At 40.4% G+C, this 18900-nt stretch overlaps 1 protein-coding gene across 4 annotated transcripts in view; it reads left to right on the forward strand.

The window, feature by feature from the left end:
- gemin5 (gem (nuclear organelle) associated protein 5) overlaps window positions 1-18896 on the forward strand; it is a 37469-nt gene extending 18573 nt beyond the window's left edge. For 3 of the 4 annotated variants that reach the window (XM_066716462.1, XM_066716461.1, XM_066716464.1), the window contains 16 exons: window positions 1732-1913; window positions 2432-2571; window positions 3929-4100; window positions 4645-4884; window positions 8164-8289; window positions 8520-8642; window positions 9254-9349; window positions 10345-10482; window positions 11434-11581; window positions 12913-13032; window positions 13838-14048; window positions 14825-15079; window positions 16152-16314; window positions 17155-17686; window positions 18017-18101; window positions 18590-18896. In XM_066716462.1, coding sequence (XP_066572559.1) covers window positions 1732-1913; window positions 2432-2571; window positions 3929-4100; window positions 4645-4884; window positions 8164-8289; window positions 8520-8642; window positions 9254-9349; window positions 10345-10482; window positions 11434-11581; window positions 12913-13032; window positions 13838-14048; window positions 14825-15079; window positions 16152-16314; window positions 17155-17686; window positions 18017-18101; window positions 18590-18787 — 2929 coding nt within the window. In that variant the 3' untranslated portion in view covers window positions 18788-18896. The remainder of the gene's footprint in view (window positions 1-1731; window positions 1914-2431; window positions 2572-3928; window positions 4101-4644; window positions 4885-8163; window positions 8290-8519; window positions 8643-9253; window positions 9350-10344; window positions 10483-11433; window positions 11582-12912; window positions 13033-13837; window positions 14049-14824; window positions 15080-16151; window positions 16315-17154; window positions 17687-18016; window positions 18102-18589) is intronic. The other variant, XM_066716463.1, reaches the window with a different exon arrangement.
- The last annotated feature ends 4 nt before the right edge of the window (window positions 18897-18900 follow it).

Genomic DNA, 18900 nt, shown 5'->3' on the forward strand with positions numbered 1-18900 from the left:
AGGTCAGGTGATGATGGGGAAGGGGAGGTTTTACTGGAAGGGAAAGGTGAATCAGGTTGGAGGGAATAGAACGACGGAGATTGATCACTTTTCGGCAGGGAGAGATCGGAAGGAATGGGAAATGTAAGGGGGGTACATGAAGGGGTCTGGGAAAAGGACCAAGGAGGAGTAGTGATCAGAGTAACTTCAGTTGCCAGAGGCAAGGAGAAGTTGAGTGAAGTGTATAATGATAGAAGGAAGGGGAGGTGGGTATGGAAGACACATGGGTGAAGGACTCTCTCTCACAGAGCCCAATGAATTGGTGAAATCCTGAATGCTCTCACTTAAACAGGAACAGAGGGTGGGGATACCTAGGGGGGAAAAAGGGAGGAGAAGTGATGAGACAGACTAACTCACACTGAGTCTGGGCATTAGCAATAGGGTCGAAACTAAAATGGGGGGGAGGCATGGGAATAGATTAGTTTAACTAGGATATAGGGGGAAAGAAAATGAACTGGTTATGCACAATGCTTCCAGAGTAGTTAATTATCAGTCCAGGTTGGAGAAAAACTGGTCAGCAAAAATGCAGGTGATGGAGGACAAGGCAGGACAAAACACGGACAAGCACAGCCACTCGCTGCGCCTTTAAAGAGCTAATTGCAGACACAGACCTCTAAAACAGGAACGCCAGGACACAAAACAGCACAATTACCTGCTGTCTACTGTCTGCATTTGCTGAGTGGGGAGTTTGAATGTAGAATGAGCGCTACATTGCAAGCTTGGATGTAAAGAGCGTCCCAGCCACGGCCAGATGATATTATTGTCTGCTCCACCTCCAGCAGGTTAGAAGCTGCTGGGATTTTAGAGTCACAGTTTTGAACAGCGGAGACAGACAAGCAATAAACAAACAATTAAAAATGCAAAGCTGATTGTAGACATAGACCTCCAAAACAGGAACGCCAGGACACAGAACAGCAAATGCAGATGGTAAACAGCAGGTATTTGTAGAGTGGTGAGTTTGAATGTTGAATGCAATGAATGAATGTTGAGTTAAAATAGCAATGAGCCAGATACATTGCAAGAAGAACTGACCAGAGATCATAGCTTACCTGGTGTAACCTGGAACAGAGACGTTTAGGATCAAAACAAGTGGAAACATCTCAGGGAGGCCTAATCCAACAGTGGATCACCAAAGGTTAATTATAATGACTCGCCTATATCTGGTTTCGAAATGACAACTGAATAGAAGCCGAGGATATCATTTTAGGCTGAAAATAGACATTCACTGAACTTGTGTCACACTGTTTGCTTAACATGTTAACTTGAAGTAGAGACTTTTTCCTCTTCTCAGTGATCAGATATTCAAAGTAGGTACAGAAGAACTAGATATGCAATCAATAAGTTTCCTAGTTCAATACTTTTTTTTTTAAACATTCATTATTTGATTATTAGCTTATTTTGTAGTAGGGTGACTATTGCAACCACACCTGCAATTATTTATGGTTTTTGTTACCCTTCTCAGGATGTACATTTTGATGCTTGTGTGGGTGTCTGCATATCTTTATTCCTTTCTCTTTTCTTAATAAAACACCTACTCTATTTGAAGGGAGGTTGTACCCTCTTGTTCCTGTTAAAATCAGATTGAATGCAAAGTTTTGCATTTTATTGATTGCAAACTACTGAAAACAACAGATCTGCTATGGTTCCAGTGTGCATTTGACCCATTTGATTTTACATTATTGTATCCCACAGGTCAGTAGATGTGTTTCAAGCTCCAAATCTCAAGTTGCTGTGCACCATTCAGCAGCACCACAAGATCATCAATGTCATTTGCTGGCATCATGAGCACGGCAGCCAATCAGATCTCGGTTACCTGATAGCTTCCGGGTCAAGCAACGCAATTGTGTATGTGCACAACCTCAAGACTGTAATAGGCAAGTATTGCTTGTTATATTTACAGAATGGGGAGGGGAGGGGGTTCTGCTTAGTGGAAATACTAGCTTTCACTCGAAGTTAGGGCTCATAGGGATTCTGGGAATTGTATTAGCAGACTTTGACTGGGATTTCCTGAAGAAAGGGTGGGTTATTGGCAATGTATCAAATACAAATAAATACTGATATAATACTGACTAATAGTATTATTTACTATTATTGACAATTCCTATGTTGATACAACAAATGCTGGTTGTTGCTGAGTTTGCTAAGGGCTGTGTTTACCAAAGCAATTTTAATATTGCATTGTGCTTTTAAGTCCCAAGATCATTGTGATTGTCTGGGTACTGGAGACCAGCGGCATGGGTGGGGAACATTTCAAGAAGAAGTTATTACTCGCTGAAGACTAATCTTCCCGCTTCTGTAGCCTTTTCCTATAATCCACTTTGTATGCCCAGGTCGGTTTGGTAAATAGCGGATTAGGAATTGGTTCATTTTTCCTTTCTGTCTCTTTCAAAAGAGTCTCCACCAGAAAGCCCTGCCCTGATTACAGAACCCTACAGAAGCCTCGTGGGACACACGGCAAAAATCACCAGCCTGGCCTGGAGTCCTCATCATGACGGGAGGCTGGTGTCCGTCTGTTATGATGGGACGGCACAGGTGAAATATCGTAACAAACACAACAAAATGCACAGCATTACACTAGAATGGATACTGGACACGCATTTCATCACAATCTTAGCAGAAATGTCCTATAATTCACACTGATACAATTATCAATGTGAGTATATGACATCTCTGCTTACACACTGATGTGCACCTTAATTATTAGCTGTGCTACACTTGTTGCAGTACGAGGATGATTCTAATGACTAATATGCGCAGCACTGATCATCGCCACTTGTGCTTGCAGGGGTGTAAAATTCCTACTCTGTAAAAAGGAAGGTATGGAGCAGCTAGGGTTATATTGTGCATTTGTCCACTGTTTGATCTCTATTGTGAGTCACAGATTAATAGATTTCTTTCAGGCTCCTAGTTTCAAGTATTCACTGTTCTGCAGAGTGCCATCTACATTAGAGACCTGAACTGGAGGTATAGCATTCTGATTTGTGAATTACAGCTTGTTTTAATGAGTGAATACCTCTTATTTTTGAGAAGATCTGGGCAGCTCTACGGGGTAGAAGCTGAGTCAGACATTTTTGCATATCGATACGTCATTTAGAGTGGCAGAAAATGAAAGTAATAGAGCAATTCACCAAATTGTACACATTTTCCTCAAGGAGGCGCTTTGAATTTTTAAATTGGATCCATTAAGGCTAAAAGACCAGCTTGATTAACTGGATCCGAAGGGGTTTTGAAATTTCTTCTTCTGAGCACTTCTGTTTTTCTGCTTGCGATGCTGAAATGGATGTCTTTTAAACTACTGAAGCAAAAGGTTACTATTTGGATAACTGACTGCAAAATGATTCATTAAATGATAGTCTTAATTATACATTGTGAACTTTATTGTTTATCAGCTTCAGTGGTTTAGCCTTAAAAATATTTTTAATCGTGCAACAGAATTTTGTCTGACATTGGTCTTTACAATTCAAGATTACCTTTGTTTGTTTTTCCTGCTCTCCAAGTGATGTATAACAAATGTCTGAATTATAAAAAGAGAACTGGTTAATTCAAGATGGAACCTCCTTTAATAATTGTGAGAATACTTACTTACTCCATTTAAGGATTAAAGGATGTTTTTTTTCATTCCTTGAAGACTTTGAAGTTGAAAAACCACTACTCTGCTTTTTGCAGTTGAAATAAAGTGGTTCCAGTTTTTCACTTTCTATAATTAGTGTCAATAGGGAGCACATATTGCAGGTTCTTGTTAGAGATATGTGCATTATTACAAGCCATTTCTTAAAGGTAGTTTACTTCGCACAAGCAAAAGGCATGCATGAAGAGGTACCAGCCAATTACTTTGGCCCTTTTAAATAAAAAAATCATATTTCCACAAATCTGTGCTGTATTTCCATAGGTGTGGGATGTGCCGCAGGAGGAAGCTGTGTGTAACTACAGGGGTCACAAAGGTCGTCTGCTGTGTGTTCAGTGGTCTCCTGTAGACCCCGATGTGGTTTGGACGGGAGGCGATGATTTTACTGTACAAGAGTGGGCCGTGTCAAAGCAGGAGCACACCAAACCTCCAAAAGGTAAGAATGAGAACAATACATGATGCTCTTTCCTGTTTGATCACCATGTATAAATAGCTGAATCAGTATGGAGAGCTCCACAGCCCGCTGTTCTGTGAGTGTTGTTCATAGCGCAGGGCCCAGCCAGTAGTTTTGTTTCCCCAATGGATTTAAAGCCTTTTTTGAAGACGTGGGTGGAAATAGTAGGCCTGCATTGTAGACCGTCCACATTGTCCCAATGGGAAATTGTTTAAGTACATGAAAAGTACATAAAAACAACAACAACTGGGCAGTTATCAGAGGAGTCTAGCTGCTTTCTAAATACCTCTACACACTTTCGTTTTCCCACAATCAGGTTTAAGTGGTATTAAGACATAGATGTTGATACTTGTGTGTTTTGTTCCCTCATCTACCTTTACTTCTCAGTTTAAAGCTGCAGTTACTTTCAGACAACAGCACTATTTCCACAGACTTTGAAAGTCCCTCTTGGTTTGTCTCTATTGTGTGGCTCTGCTGCTTTTAATCAGATTGGAGATTTAATTTAATTTTTTCTGCTCTCCGTCAGGAAAAAAAGGCATTGACCTTGAGAAGAAGAGATCATCCCAGCAGAAAGTGAAAGCCAAGAAGAAGAAGAAACAGATGACAAGCAAAGCAGGCAGTAAGCCACAGGATGGCGAGGTTACCAACGGTGAAGGGGAGGGTCGACACTCTGTGGGACTGGAGGAGGGGCCTTCAGACCTGGAGGAAGAGGAGGAGAAAGAGAGAGAGGCTGGACCTCAGGCCACAATGAGCACTCCAATAGCGGGTATCAAAATTAGGGTTATTCTCGTAGGGCTTGGGTTGACATTGTTGTTAGTTATTGTCAGTACAAGTCATATCTTTGTTTGTGGTAAATAGCATGTTGTCAAATGGGAGTCAAGAGGATTTATTATAGGTGGTTCTAATTTTACTCCAAACCCTAGGTATTGGCTTCAGAACCCCCCACATCTCACATGACACAAACGTTGTAAATCTGGCAGTAGAGATCACTATATTTAAGATGTTCAAACTGTAGTCTAGACTTCGTTCACTCCTCAAGATCTGCCATTTACCAAACTTAGCTGTGTTGTGTATTTTGTACTTTTAAGCATCTTGGCTTGAAATGCTTTCTTTTAGGTGAAATTATTTAAACATAACCCCCCCCCCGTCAAAAAAAAGAATGTTGTATATTTAAAATCTAGTCATATCATGTGAGTGGAAAATTATTTGGTGGAAGTTCAGACCTCTACAGTGCAAGCGTTTGGCGAGTAACAATAATGTTGTGCGAGTGTGAAATACAATTTGGGCGCACAGTGCAAATACAATATTTGAACTCTATAAGGAAATACTACATTGAAATGATTATGATAATAACGATATTTTGCACTGATTGTTATTACGGTAGAAAATGTGGCAAATGTAGTTCGGTTATGGATTGTCGCAATTAACCAAGAAGGCAACAAAAAAGTCCTTTGAATGATGTTAATGACCCAGTGTTGCAGCAGTTAATTTGGCATGATATCCAATCACCTACTAGCTGGCGTTAGCTGCCTCGCCATTAAAACACACTTACAGATACAATACAGTACTCGATGACAGCGGGGCTACAACAGCTTAGCGATAAAGTTGATTATTAAAATCTAATAAAATGTAATTAATCGTCGATTAGTTGGGTCTACCTGGCGCGCAGCTACTAAAAAAATAACCTTTAGAGATGGCAGAGGCACCTGTGGAAAGTATAGGAGCACTTGACATGGAATTTACACTGAAGACAGTTTGCTGCAACATGTGCAAAGGTGAACTCACATGGCGAGCACGACAATGACGCAGAGCACTGAAGAGAGACAGGATGGAGACGCTCAGCTGGTGCACATTGGATCTGTTTAAACTGCACAAAGTACTCAGCCTTTCCCGTTACTTGAGCTACGCCCGTTTCTTTACCTCCTCAACTACATTATTAACATTTTATTTATTATACCTCAAGCAACAGTCAAAACAGACACACAGTACACAGATGCAATACAGCAGTGCAGTACACACAGACACAGCAAAATAAGCAAGAAAAACAAGCGGCTAGGTTAGCCAATAAAGTAGACCAAGCAATAAAAAGTCTGAAATAATTATTTTAAAACTTGTAACTAACAGAGATCCTTAAACTTTTTCCAAAAAGTTAACACATTTCTTTAAATGTGTAGGGCGTGCATGGTGCATTATACTCTATGAGCAAACTAGTGCCATACACATTGAATTCAAAATATAAGTATATACAGTGAGGGAAATAAGTATTTGACCCCTTCGACTTAGTACTAGGTGGCAAAACCCTTGTTGGCAATCACAGAGGTCAGACGTTTCTTGTAGTTGGCCACCAGGTTTGCACACATGTCAGGAGGGATTTTGTCCCACTCCTCTTTGCAGATCCTCTCCAAGTCATTAAGGTTTCGAGGCTGACGTTTGGCAACTCGAGCCTTTAGCTCCCTCCACAGATTTTCTATGGGATTAAGGTCTGGAGACTGGCTAGACCACTCCAAGACCTTAATGTGCTTCTTCTTGAGCCACTCCTTTGTTGCCTTGGCTGTGTGTTTTGGGTCATTTTCAATGCCCTGGCTGAGGGAAGGAGGTTCTCACCCAAGATTTGACGGTACATGGCTTCGTCCATCGTCCCTTTGATGCGGTGCAGTTGTCCTGTCCCCTTTGCAGAAAAACACCCCCAAAGCATAATGTTTCCACCTCCGTGTTTGATGGTGGGGATGGTGTTCTTGGGGTCATAGGCAGCATTCCTCCTCCTCCAAACACCGCGAGTTGAGTTTATGCCAAAGAGCTCGATTTTGGTCTCATCTGACCACAACACTTTCACCCAGTTCTCCTCTGAATCATTCAGATGTTCATTGGCAAACTTCAGACGGGCCTGTACATGTGCTTTCTTGAGCAGGGGGACCTTGCGGGGGCGCTGCAGGATTTCAGTCCTTCACGGCATAGTTTGTTAACAATTGTTTTCTTGGTGATTATGGTCCCAGCTGACTTGAGATCATTAACAAGATCTTCCCGTGTAGTTCTGGACTGATACCTCACCGTTCTCATGATCATTGAAACTCCACGAGATGAGATCTTGCATGGAGCCCCAGACCGAAGGAGACTGACAGTTATTTTGTGTTTCTTCCACTTGCAAATAATTGCACCAACTGTTGTCACCTTCTCACCAAGCTGCTTGGCGATGGTCTTGTAGCCCATTCCAGCCCTGTGTAGGTCTACAATCTTGTCCCTGACATCCTTGGACAGCTCTTTGGTCTTGGCCATGGTGCAGAGTTTGGAATCTGATTGATTGATTGCTTCTGTGGACAGGTGTCTTTTATACAGGTTACGAGCTGAGATTAGGAGCACTCCTTTAAGAGAGTGCTCCTAATCTCAGCTCGTTACCTGTATAAAAGACACCTGGGAGCCAGAAATCTTGCTGATTGATAGGGGATCAAATACTTATTTCCCTCATTAACATGCAAATCATTTTATAACTTTTTTGAAATGCATTTTTCTGGATTTTTTTGTTGTTATTCTGTCTCTCACTGTTAAAATACACCTACCATTAAAATTATAGACTGATCATTTCTTTGTTAGTGGGCAAACGTACAAAATCAGCAGGGGATCAAATATTTTTTTCCCTCACTGTATCATAAACGAAAAAACAAATGGAAAACGTTTGCGTTTCGTTTTGAGTTTGCATCAGTGCTGCTGTGTGTGCATGTATTTACACGGGCATGCAGAGGGGGGAGTAGGGTTGCCCATTTCTTTCCCCTGCCCTTTTTTCCCCCCGAAGTGCCCTATATGACTGCCCCACCACCACCCCACCACCACCCCACCACCACCTCTTTTGTTTTTCATTTTAAATATGAACCATTTATTATGATGTGCCACAATTTGTTTTTGTGTGTATGTGCGCGCCCCTAAATCTTGGGCTGTGCCCCTAATTTAGGGGCACAGTGCTCCTAAGGAAAAAAGTAAGCGTAGAGCCCTGAGTTGATTGAACCTCTAACCATTAATATGGCTAACCCTAACCCATTCATTCTTGTTCCAGCAGCATCCAAAGAGTCTAATCGGCCAGTGGATAGGATTGTGTCTGAAAAAATACAAAACGGAGGGAAGGCATTCGCTTTTGTTAAAAGAGAAGTGGTAAAAGAGGAGAGAAAGAGAGAAAAACAAGGTGGGTGTCTCCCATTATTATCTGTATTTGTTTAGAGACATAGACTTAACTTCAGGAACATGGCTGTAGTAGTTTCTTCCACGGATTCTTGTGTAATAGCATGCCACCTGTTTTCAGTGCTCAAATACACCCTGACTTAATCTCCATGCATGGGTGCAGGGATAAACCTATTCCCTGACAGACATGGTGCATTGCCACTGTAACACTTCTCCTTCTCTTCTTTCACTCAGAGATCCCAGTGAAGAAGAGGAAACCACGCTCATTGCTTCCTCTCAGCACAACTATGGATCACAGGCCTAAAGAGGAGCTCCAGCAAGATTGCCTGACTCTCGCTGCCATCAGACATTCAAAAGGCAAGCTGGGTCTCCTCTGAGTACCGAATTCACTTCTAAACCCTGACCATACCTTGGCTGGGACTGAATAGTGGACAAAGAGTTTTTATGTTATTGAGGCTTTTATTTGAGCACTTTCTTGACATTTGTTAAAGGGTCATTGTCTCCATCTGTTTTCAAATTCCTGACTTCAACGGGGTGATTTTTTTTCAGTGCCAAGATCCAAGGGTGTTAACTGCTGACAATGTGGTTTACTCTGTTTCTCCATGCCTTCATTATTCTTGATTCAGAAAAATACATAAAATATCATGTGTAGAACTGACTTTAAAGTTTAAATTTATATCCTTGCGTTGTGCTTGCTGAACGTTTTTTTTTTTATTATTTTAAACCACATCTGCGGTTGACCTCATTTGATCACTTTAAAATTTTAAAACCTTTAGTCCATTTCCTCTTAGCTGTCAAGGCGAATCCACAAAGGTGCTGTGTAAAGGCTGTATTATGCAGACTTTTCTTTTTTCCTCATGAGCAATATGTTGATGCACAACTTCGCTCTTATTAACTCTTCATTCACTGCCGTGCACCCCCCATTAAACTGAGTTCTGACATTTCTCTGTTTATCGCCCCGTCTGCAGTGTTGCCGAGTCAGTGTGTGCCAGGATCTGGGGACCACATTCAGCTGGGCCTTTTTGGTGACAGGAAAGCTCTCTACCAGATGTTTGAAGAAGAGGGTGAGACTTTGGATACAGCCTTTTAAAATTGCAAAACATACTTTGTGTCCACCTCCTAGAAGCCCATATCAATAGAAAACTTGAATGTGTTAAAGTTTATCAACGCTTTTTTAAAAGGTGTACATTAATGGTACAAAATTTTTAAAATGAAGCATTGCATTTACTTTTGTTGACTTAACTTGCATTCTGAATGTTTTATGTGTTTCTTCCAAGCTTCTGTTTTTCTTTTAGTTTTTATCCCCATTAGGAAAAACAGCTGCTACTTAAAATGCACAGGTTTGACCTTAATACAACACCATCCCTTTAAAATAAATTGCGTTAGCTATCCCAATCACATCTGGGTGCTTGATGATTTCCCATTTGTTTTGCACCTACTGAAAGCTCACTGCTGCAAGGGGCTGAGATTCCTGTTCTAATGTAATCCATTATTTAAAATGACTGGAGTATGTGCCAGTTTTAAATCCATGCCATTCAATTGTGCAAAAAACATAAATAACCATAATATTGGCACTTATCATATTTGTTTGTTTAATATGACTCTTGAAGTCTCTTGAACCTAATAAGCCGCATCTGTGAGCGTAGAACATCATTTGGAGCCATTGAGGGAAAACAAATCCTAGTGTTCAACATTACTCCCTCTAACTGTAGACATATTAGTCTCTAGTACAGGAGCAATGATTCAGTAACCATAATTGATATTCAGAGATGGCTTTAGAATAACCTGTGACTTTTCCACATTTTATCACAGAATCCATGTGAAAGTAAAGAAATTGATTAGTTTAGTTTAGTCACCTTACATATGCTACCGAAATAGCTGACTTTCGACCATTCATTTTCCATTTGTATAATCTACTCATACACTACTGGATTTATACTGAAGTTCCCCATATCCTTGTATTTGTAAAATAAACTAAAACACATACCATACATTTAAAAAAAGATAGCTGAATCCCGTTTAGTCAGAACTCCTAATCTGTTTTGGGTTTATCTTGCAGGAAAGAGCCACATCGAAGGAGGTCACTATGACTCTGCCATATACCTGTTACTGTGGAAAGGAGATATCACAGGAGCTCTGCAAATGGCAACTGAGAAGGGAGAGCTAACAGATCACTTAGTCTCTATTGCCCCCATGGGTAAGTAGTAGTAACTGCATTACAATTCCAAAACACTTACATTTGTTGTTTTGGTAGTTAGTTATTCTGGCACTTGTCTGAAAGTACCTGTTTTTCTCTGTTTCAACCTTAATTGTTCATTATTTAGTCTCATTTTAACCTTTCAATTGTACTCCTTTTAAATGTTTTTTGCTTCAGAAATACTCTGGAAAATCTCTAAGTGGCAATTCTCCTTTAGCAAACTCAGTTTATTAAATTGGCACTGCCCTACAGCTAAATTGTTCTTCTCGGGTTACTGGCTAATGTTGTGCAGATGGATGGGGTTTACTGTGCAAAACACATCTAACAAACAAGCATTCTAAGATTTCCAAGGGGCCGATTGAAGGGGCTTCAGTTCCACACACCTGGTCAATATGCTTATGTTAACAGAAGGCCTGAAATCTAGCGCTCGGTACAGGGTTAGAGTTGATTTTGAATCCTCTTTTATTTATTATTAGGAGTGGAAAACAAGGTAATTCTTTATTCCAAGTGTCTTAATATAGATTTAGTTTACCAATCACCATCATTATTTTACGTAAACAAGTCGGTTCACAAGCAGAAATCGTTAAACACTTTGCCTCAATAATGCAAATACGGCCAAATCTCAGCCATGAAGATAATTTCTTATTTGACTCCAGGTAGTATTCACTAGCTATAACTATTTACTATACATGTCATAATATATCAATTAAGTTGGTTAATTAGTTAATTACATTTCTGTCAAACACTCCTTTAGCATACTCAAATTAACCAAGCTAATATCCAAATCAGATAATATCCATTATCTCTGAGAATGCTTCGTGGCATAAATATATTGCAGGGCTTTCAAAGTCCCAGCGGTTAGGCTCAGGAGACCAAGTGTCTCAGTCAAATGTTTTGTCCCCTCCTTCAAACAAGCTCTCTTCCTTTTTTTTTTTTCCATCCTCCCTTCAGCTGGCTATCAGGTGTGGTCGCGGACTGTGGAAGCCTTTGTGAAGCAGCTGTGTTTCCAGGAGCAGTTTGTCAAGGCAGCCTCTTACCTCCTCTCTATTCACAAGGTTTACGAGGCTGTTGAGCTTCTGAGGTCCCGCCAGCTGTACAGGTGAATTGCAGGGTCCTCTCGGTGACACACGCAAAGGCAATCCACACCCTGACAGATCGTCTGGCTCTCACTTTAGCCATCTCTCTCCAAAGGACTACCGTTACACGTATTGTATGCCTGACAATTCTTTTTCAGGTTTAAGAGGTTTTAGTCTAGAGTAGAGATGTCAAACTTAGTTCCCAGGGAGCTGCATTGTCTGGCTGGCTATTTTTTCTGTTCCCTCTAAGCTCTCAGCTACTTAATTGGCTCTTAAACTTGGTTCAGTCAGCTGACATCTTTACAGTATCTTGTAGGTAGAATCTGTGTTCGGCAAACTCTGAAAAGAGATCACTGATAGAAAAATATAGTTAAACTAATATTCCTGAAACTAAATGAAATTGCCCAGTAGCATTGTTTCAAATCAAGGGTGTGAGTACTTTAGACTTAAGTGAAATAAAAGGTGAAATAATACAAATCGCAATGATTAACCCCATTTTAAAACTGAACATCAATAACTGCATTAACAGTTAACTAAATTTGATGCACAGACAGAGGGAGAGAATTGCTTTTATTCCAGGATGAAAAGGATGAATTTAATGTCTCCTCAGGCTCCAAACCGTTTTGTAGATAATTTGTTCTCGACTCAGCAGCATATTTTAAGATATCATTTATTTTTTTATAAAAAGTTAAGTATCTTAAATAAGCGTAAATGAGGAAAAGAAAATTGTGATAATTTAGTAATTGGGAACTCCAGTTAGAAGAAAAACCACTGCAGCCCTCTAGGAACTGAATTTTACACCCTGGGTCTAGACTGACAGTTACTGTTTTTGGCTCATGTTCTTTGACCGGGGGTTACTCTCGACATTACAGGGACCATTTGAGTGGTGCTTCTAAAGAGATGTTTGTGTTCTTGTTTTTGCTTTATTTTTGCACATTTTTATATTTTTCCAGTCAGATTTAATGCATTGTGTTTTTCTTATGTTTTCAATTTCACTTTCTTCATATCCATCTGCATCTTTACAGTACAATATAATGGTGCTCGATTTCAGACAAGACCATGTTGTACCGCTTTTCTCTATTGTTTAGGGAGAAGCCGTGGAATTTGGCAACCTATTTTCCGTTTACAAAGCAGAATCCTAATTGCCTTTATACACGAAAAGAAAAGCTTGAGGCACAATCCGGACGATTTACAAAATAAATCAATTTCCCGTATGTCATCTACGCATCAGTGCTCCAAGTCACGCTGTTGAAGTACACGGTGCAGCAAATTGCCAAAGAGTATTTTAAAAGCAATTGAAATACATTCTCTGTTATTGAACATGTGCATCTACTTCTTCTTCTCATCCTTCTAGGGAAGCCATTGCATTGAGCAAGGCTAGACTGTGTCCTGAAGACCCTGTTTTGAAGGATCTCTATACCGCCTGGGCAGCTATCCTTGAGAAAGATGGCCATTACTCCACAGCGGCTAAATGGTTTGTGTATAGCGAGGCGGTTCATTTTGCTTTGCCCTCATGTCCATTGCTACTACTATTGCACTGTTGATGCCTGTGGCAGGGAGGGGCTTAATTGTCCCTCCCTGCATGCTCATGGACTGCAGGTGGCTGGGGTGATTGATCAATTAAGGTCAATCAACCCCAGCCACCTGCTATATAAGGAGGCCTCAGCCTCCCATTAAGGGAAGTGGGAGAGTTGGATTTGGTGGGTTAGAGTTGGAGAGTTGGGTGTGGGACTAAACCTGCCCAGTATGCTGTTTTGTTGGGGCTTTTCTGTTTGGTGTCTTTTTGGTTTCCTGTTTTGGTGGACCGTTTCTGTTGGCCCTCGTGCCTGTTTATTTTATGTATTAAAGATCTTGTTTTTTGTTTACTCATAGTCTGTCTCCAAGCCTCCATTACTGGCTACCCTGCCACAATGCCTCATTCAGCAATCGCCAAAAAATTGCTTTTGAGTGTACAGATATAATAGGAACCTTCCAGGCAAAAATTACCAAATCAAGCAAGAAAAAGAATACAAACAACCTTTATTGAAGGGTGTATCTAACAGGAAGACGAATGGGATTATTAACAATAATGGGATTTAGAAAATGAAACTAGTGGTTCTAAAGAAAACCGAAAACTACCCACACATTTCAAAACATGTTTAAATAATTCAGATGCTGTATGAAATGTCATATCCCAGGACACTTGCAAAGCGGTTGAACCTAGCTCTAGGTTCTATTGAAGGTTCATGGACTTTTTAGTGATTTAAATGACAACTATTTGTTTCTTCTGGTTCCCTCAGTTATCTAGCAGCGGACTCTGCCTTTGATGCTGCCAAAGTGATCGCCAAGAAGGGAGATGTGGTGTCCTTAAGAGCAGCTGCAGAGCTGGCCCTGATTGTGGGTGAAAAGGACCTGTCACATTCCCTTTCCCTGCGATGTGCAAAAGAGCTGCTGTCTGTTCAGGATTGGCTTGCAGCCCAGGAAGTACTCCAGACACAGGAAAGCTTATTGGTGAGTGGAGCACTTGTACCTCTTCTGAAGGGGAAAATCAAAAGGGCGGGAGGAAGGGCTTGTGACACTTCCCTGCGCTCATAACTCAAAAGGCCGCCGACAGTGTGAAACAAAAGCCAATAAAAAGGGAATCACTTAAGGCAAGCATGGTTGGTTAAGGCAAAGACCTTATTGTAAGTAACTCTGTTGCAGCAATTCTGTTCAGTCTAAATCTCTTTGGGTTCCAGTGCCTGCTAAGTGAATGATTCCCTTAAAATAAGCAATCGTGCAAGTCTCTCATTTCCTCCTCTCTGCAGTACCCATAGAGTAAATGGACCGATAGTCATTCCCATAGACTAAATATCAATCTTCACCATGTCTGTCTGCGTCAGGCCCTGTGTACTGGCACCAGGCTGAACTATTGGATTATGAGGCCTTTGTGTGCGCTTCCTCAATTACTTTTCACCACTGGGTTATCTTTCCATTAAGACTCCTTAAATAACGTGTAAATAGCTGTAGTTATCATTCTCCTAGAACAAACTCTGAAAATATATAATTGGAAGATACGTATAGTGTAATTCACAATAGTAACAGACCGAATATAAATTTCATCTAAGATCTGAGAATGTTTTTTAATGGAAGACAGAGGTCCCTTTAGCATCTGTTACAGATCATATTAATATTGTTATACAAAAAAAAGGTGCATCTTTGATGCTTTAAAGCACTGAATGAAATAAGTATGAATTACATGGTAATTTTCATTATTACAGTTTTATTTATTTCCTTTTTTTGCCCAGGGTCACCAGCTATTGTTTTGCACTAATGAGTTGTTGTGGAAAAGCCTGGCAGACACAGCTCTCATAACCTGGAGCAGTACTTCAGCTCACAGCTGGATGGCAATCGCAGATGATGGGTTTTTGACCGCAGTGAGTGAAGTGTGGGTGAAGGAGTTTGGTATCTCCCCTATTGACAGTGAAAAATTAAAGCTACTCCACCAGCAGCTGAAATCCATGGAGAATCCTCCTGCCACTGTGAATGTACCCATCAAACAGGTAGGTGTAAGAAATACAAGATCCAGCACAACCTGTACTCCCCCTCTTCAATCTGAATGCAGGCGGAATAGAATTACTGAAGAAAAAACTGTTCTGCCGCTGTAAAGCACTCTTCAAACCCAGACAGGCCTTATTTATATTTCCCAATACATCAATGGATGGAGTCTAAAATATTTCATTTTCACACAGGGACTGTCAAAACAAAACACATTTTTTAAATTAAATGTTAGTTTGGGAATGAGCAAAATGTTTTGTAATCTTTTGAGGGGGTATGATTTAATTCAAATATGAAAAACAAAATGCAGGCAAATGTAGAAATAGATGACTCATTCATTGCTTTGGTTCTTTTCATTGTAACTTAGCAATATTTGTTGAATATCAAATTCGTTTGGTAGTTTGACATATGTAAATGCTCACTTGAAGGTGAGCATCTAGTGAGAACCTTCTAGTAGTTACTGTGGGGGCTCAGTTAGGAAAAGATTAGACTTGTAACTAGGGTTGTCAAAAATAGATACTACCGTGATACCAAATTTCAGAAACGGTTCTGAGTTATGCATTCAGTAATATCGAAAGCCAGAAAATATCAGAGCACTCTGATACTCTGATTGTGTCTTTCACTTAAAAGACAGAGATTTAACAAAATATGTTTGTCTGTGCAGTGACACTATACACCTCAGGTGGAAACAATAAAGAGACAACCAATGGACCTTATTCCTGGTCCCAGCAAAAACGAGGCTCAGAATGCATCAGTTCCAGAAGTCGATAAACAAACTTGTATCACTGTTGTGTTTTTGCGTGGTATCGATTTATCATGAAACTGTACTGGTATCGTATCGAAGTTCCAACTTCTAGTATCGTGACAACCCTACTTGTAGCAGTTTTGGTTAGAACCCAGAGATCATTAGATTACACGTTGCAGTGAATAAAATATCAACTGTAAGAGACAGACAGAATGGTGTACAGGTATCATCTAATTAGATGTCTTCAGAATCTGTCCAGCAGTGGTAGGACACTGTGTGATTCTCATGGGCTGTAATTACCCATTCATGTATTTCTAATTAATCCCTTTCAGCTCTTGTTCCACTTATCCGTTGACCTGACCCTCACCCTGTTGAGCGCTCTGGCAGGGTCCTGGGGAGAGATGCTGGAGGAGATGTTGTGCGCTCTGTCCCGCTGCAGAGACACTGGACACTTCATTCTCATGAAGGAGATCTGTGGGCTACTTTTTCCAAAGGGTAAGAGAGGGAGGAGAAGCTGAGGTAGACTTCTTTGTCAGTACAGCATCTAGTTGATGTTCCTCTATACCTCCACATCATTGCCTTAGATTTGGCAAAAATTAAAGAATTCAATTAAATCGGGACTGTAAAGTACATGTTGATAGATATTTGGGATCCAGATACTGAAGGCTTCACACTTGGATCCCAAAAAATAATTTATATTAAAAAAATAAATAAAAAAAAATGAACTGCCCTTTAGCAATAATGCTTAACGCTGCACACAATCCAAAATTCAGATGTTTTGGGGGATACATTTCAGAGCTAAGGAAAATGTGGATGCTTTTTATTGTTTCAATTAGCACCTTTTAATATAGTATTAGATCTCAGTAGTCATTGTCCGTTTGTGTGGGAGGAAAAAATTAAGATCCCTGTTTTCAGTCAATTATAATTAAAATTACAATGACGTATTTTTTTTTGTCTGAAATATAATTGGTGATATTTTGTTCAATTGTAATTCGGCTCTTGGATTATAATACGTGAAAGGTAATATACAAAGCAATGTAAACAGGTATCAGTAAGCATTGTCAGTAAGGTGAATTAGCATGTGGAGCAGCAGTAGGCAATTCCAGTCGCAATTATTAGGATAAGAGGTCAAATCATCTGTCGATTCTATGTATTAAAAAGCTGCTGATTGAAAGATATGTCTCAAACCCACTGGAATCTTATCCTCAAGGGTTACTATTGCCTGAATCTTACTTCACCAGGATCTGTTACCAAAATGCATATCTTCTTCCCACGTCAATCAGACTCCCCCTGACCTGTGCACATATGACTATAAGTCTTCCTTGCTCCTTGCAGGGACTGAATCCATCTCTAATTTCAAAGGGAAGCTAGACCTCACAGATGAAAAGAGCATCTCCGCTGCTCAAAGCCTTGAGGCCTTCATATGTTACCTGAAGTTGTATGAACTGTGGTGGACTAGCAGCAGTGAGCACACACCACTTTTGCCAGAGGAGACCATCGCTGCTTCTACTGCTGCTTCTCACAACGATGAGCCTAATGGACCCGACCACATCGGTGGTGCAGGAGCCGAGGATGAAGCACCCGACGATGAGTGTTCTGCTAAAGAGATCCCAGATGTGCTGGCAAGTGCTGCTGAACAAGAGAAACCAGAGCGCCTAGAAAAGGCCCAGTGTGTGTTGACCTGCAAGGCATGTCTGTCTGAACCACACGCCATGTTACAGGCGTGTGAGAGGGCCAAAGCCGAGGTGCAGCATAGACTGTCCAACATGGTATACCACCACCTGAAAAACCAAGGGGACCAACACAAAGACCATCCTGCTGCCACACAGACCGAAAACGACACCCCAGCCAGCGAACCTGCACTGAGGTTTGGCTAACATACCTTATCAGTGTTTTTTATATGTTTTAAGTCTTACTGCTATGTGTGTTGTTTTAACTACTTTTGCAGATTAGAGATTGGTATGATAATCTGCCTATTGTTAGCGAAGAGGGAGTCCACACTTGTAAAAACAAATGGACTTTAAAAAGCTGTAAATTGAAGGAAGGTGCTTTGTACGGCAGTGATGTAAGGTAGTGTTTTTGTAATTTCCAGTGACATCATCTATTGTGTTCCCCTACCAGCATAACCATATTTTTTTAAATCATGAAATAAAGATGCATTTAATCTGTATTTTAACATGTATTTCATTCATTTCAGTGAGGAACATGCATCTCTGCCTTCCTTGATTGCCCTAGTGTCTGAACATAATAAACAACTGGCTGAAATTCCTGAACACGTCAAGGTAGTAATCTTAAACTTTACTCCATCGTTCCTGGCTGTTTTAACTTATTGTATTCGAGCCTTTGTCTAAGGTGACTTCAGTAAGGAACTGCAAAAAAAAATAAGAAAAGTGGTGCAAGGGTTACACACTGTAGTCTTTTAACAAAACAATTACCCTACAGTTTTCTTCTACAAGAGACTGCACTGTAGCAATTGAGATGTAGGACTATAGTACTCTTGAAGCCAGAACATGTACACCATGAACATAACGAAGGGACTCATTTAATCTCCCATACAGGGCAACTTAAACTTGGCAATAACACTAGGAAAATAGTCTAAATAGTGAGGCCATGATATTAGTTTGTTATTACAATCTTATTACAATATGAAATATTTCTTAAAAGATAAGAAACGATATGTAGCCACAAATAAACATTCAAAAAAATATTTTACTCTTTGCAAAAGCCTTCCAGAATGCGATGTTACATTAAATCGTCTGTCCCATTTCAGGAACACCCCTTCCCAGATGTAATGGAGTGCTGCCTTATCCTTCTTCATATGGCCCGAACCTCAGAAATCCCTGTTGACCTGCAGAAAGAGGCTTTAGCTCTTGTCCAGAAGTATGGAACTACACATGCACTCCGCAAAGCCTGTCAGAAATTCCTAACACCAGATTGTACTGGAGAAGTACAATGTACTGAGGACTAGTCGTATAATTTCAGAAATCAGAAACTACATAACATGGCAAGCCTCGGACAGCATCATCTGTCTGTTTTCTAAGTGTGTACATAAATTTAATAAAATTTCAATTCATGCACTTT

The sequence above is a fragment of the Amia ocellicauda genome, chromosome 11, assembly GCF_036373705.1.
Source record: "Amia ocellicauda isolate fAmiCal2 chromosome 11, fAmiCal2.hap1, whole genome shotgun sequence".
Classification (NCBI taxonomy): domain Eukaryota; kingdom Metazoa; phylum Chordata; class Actinopteri; order Amiiformes; family Amiidae; genus Amia; species Amia ocellicauda.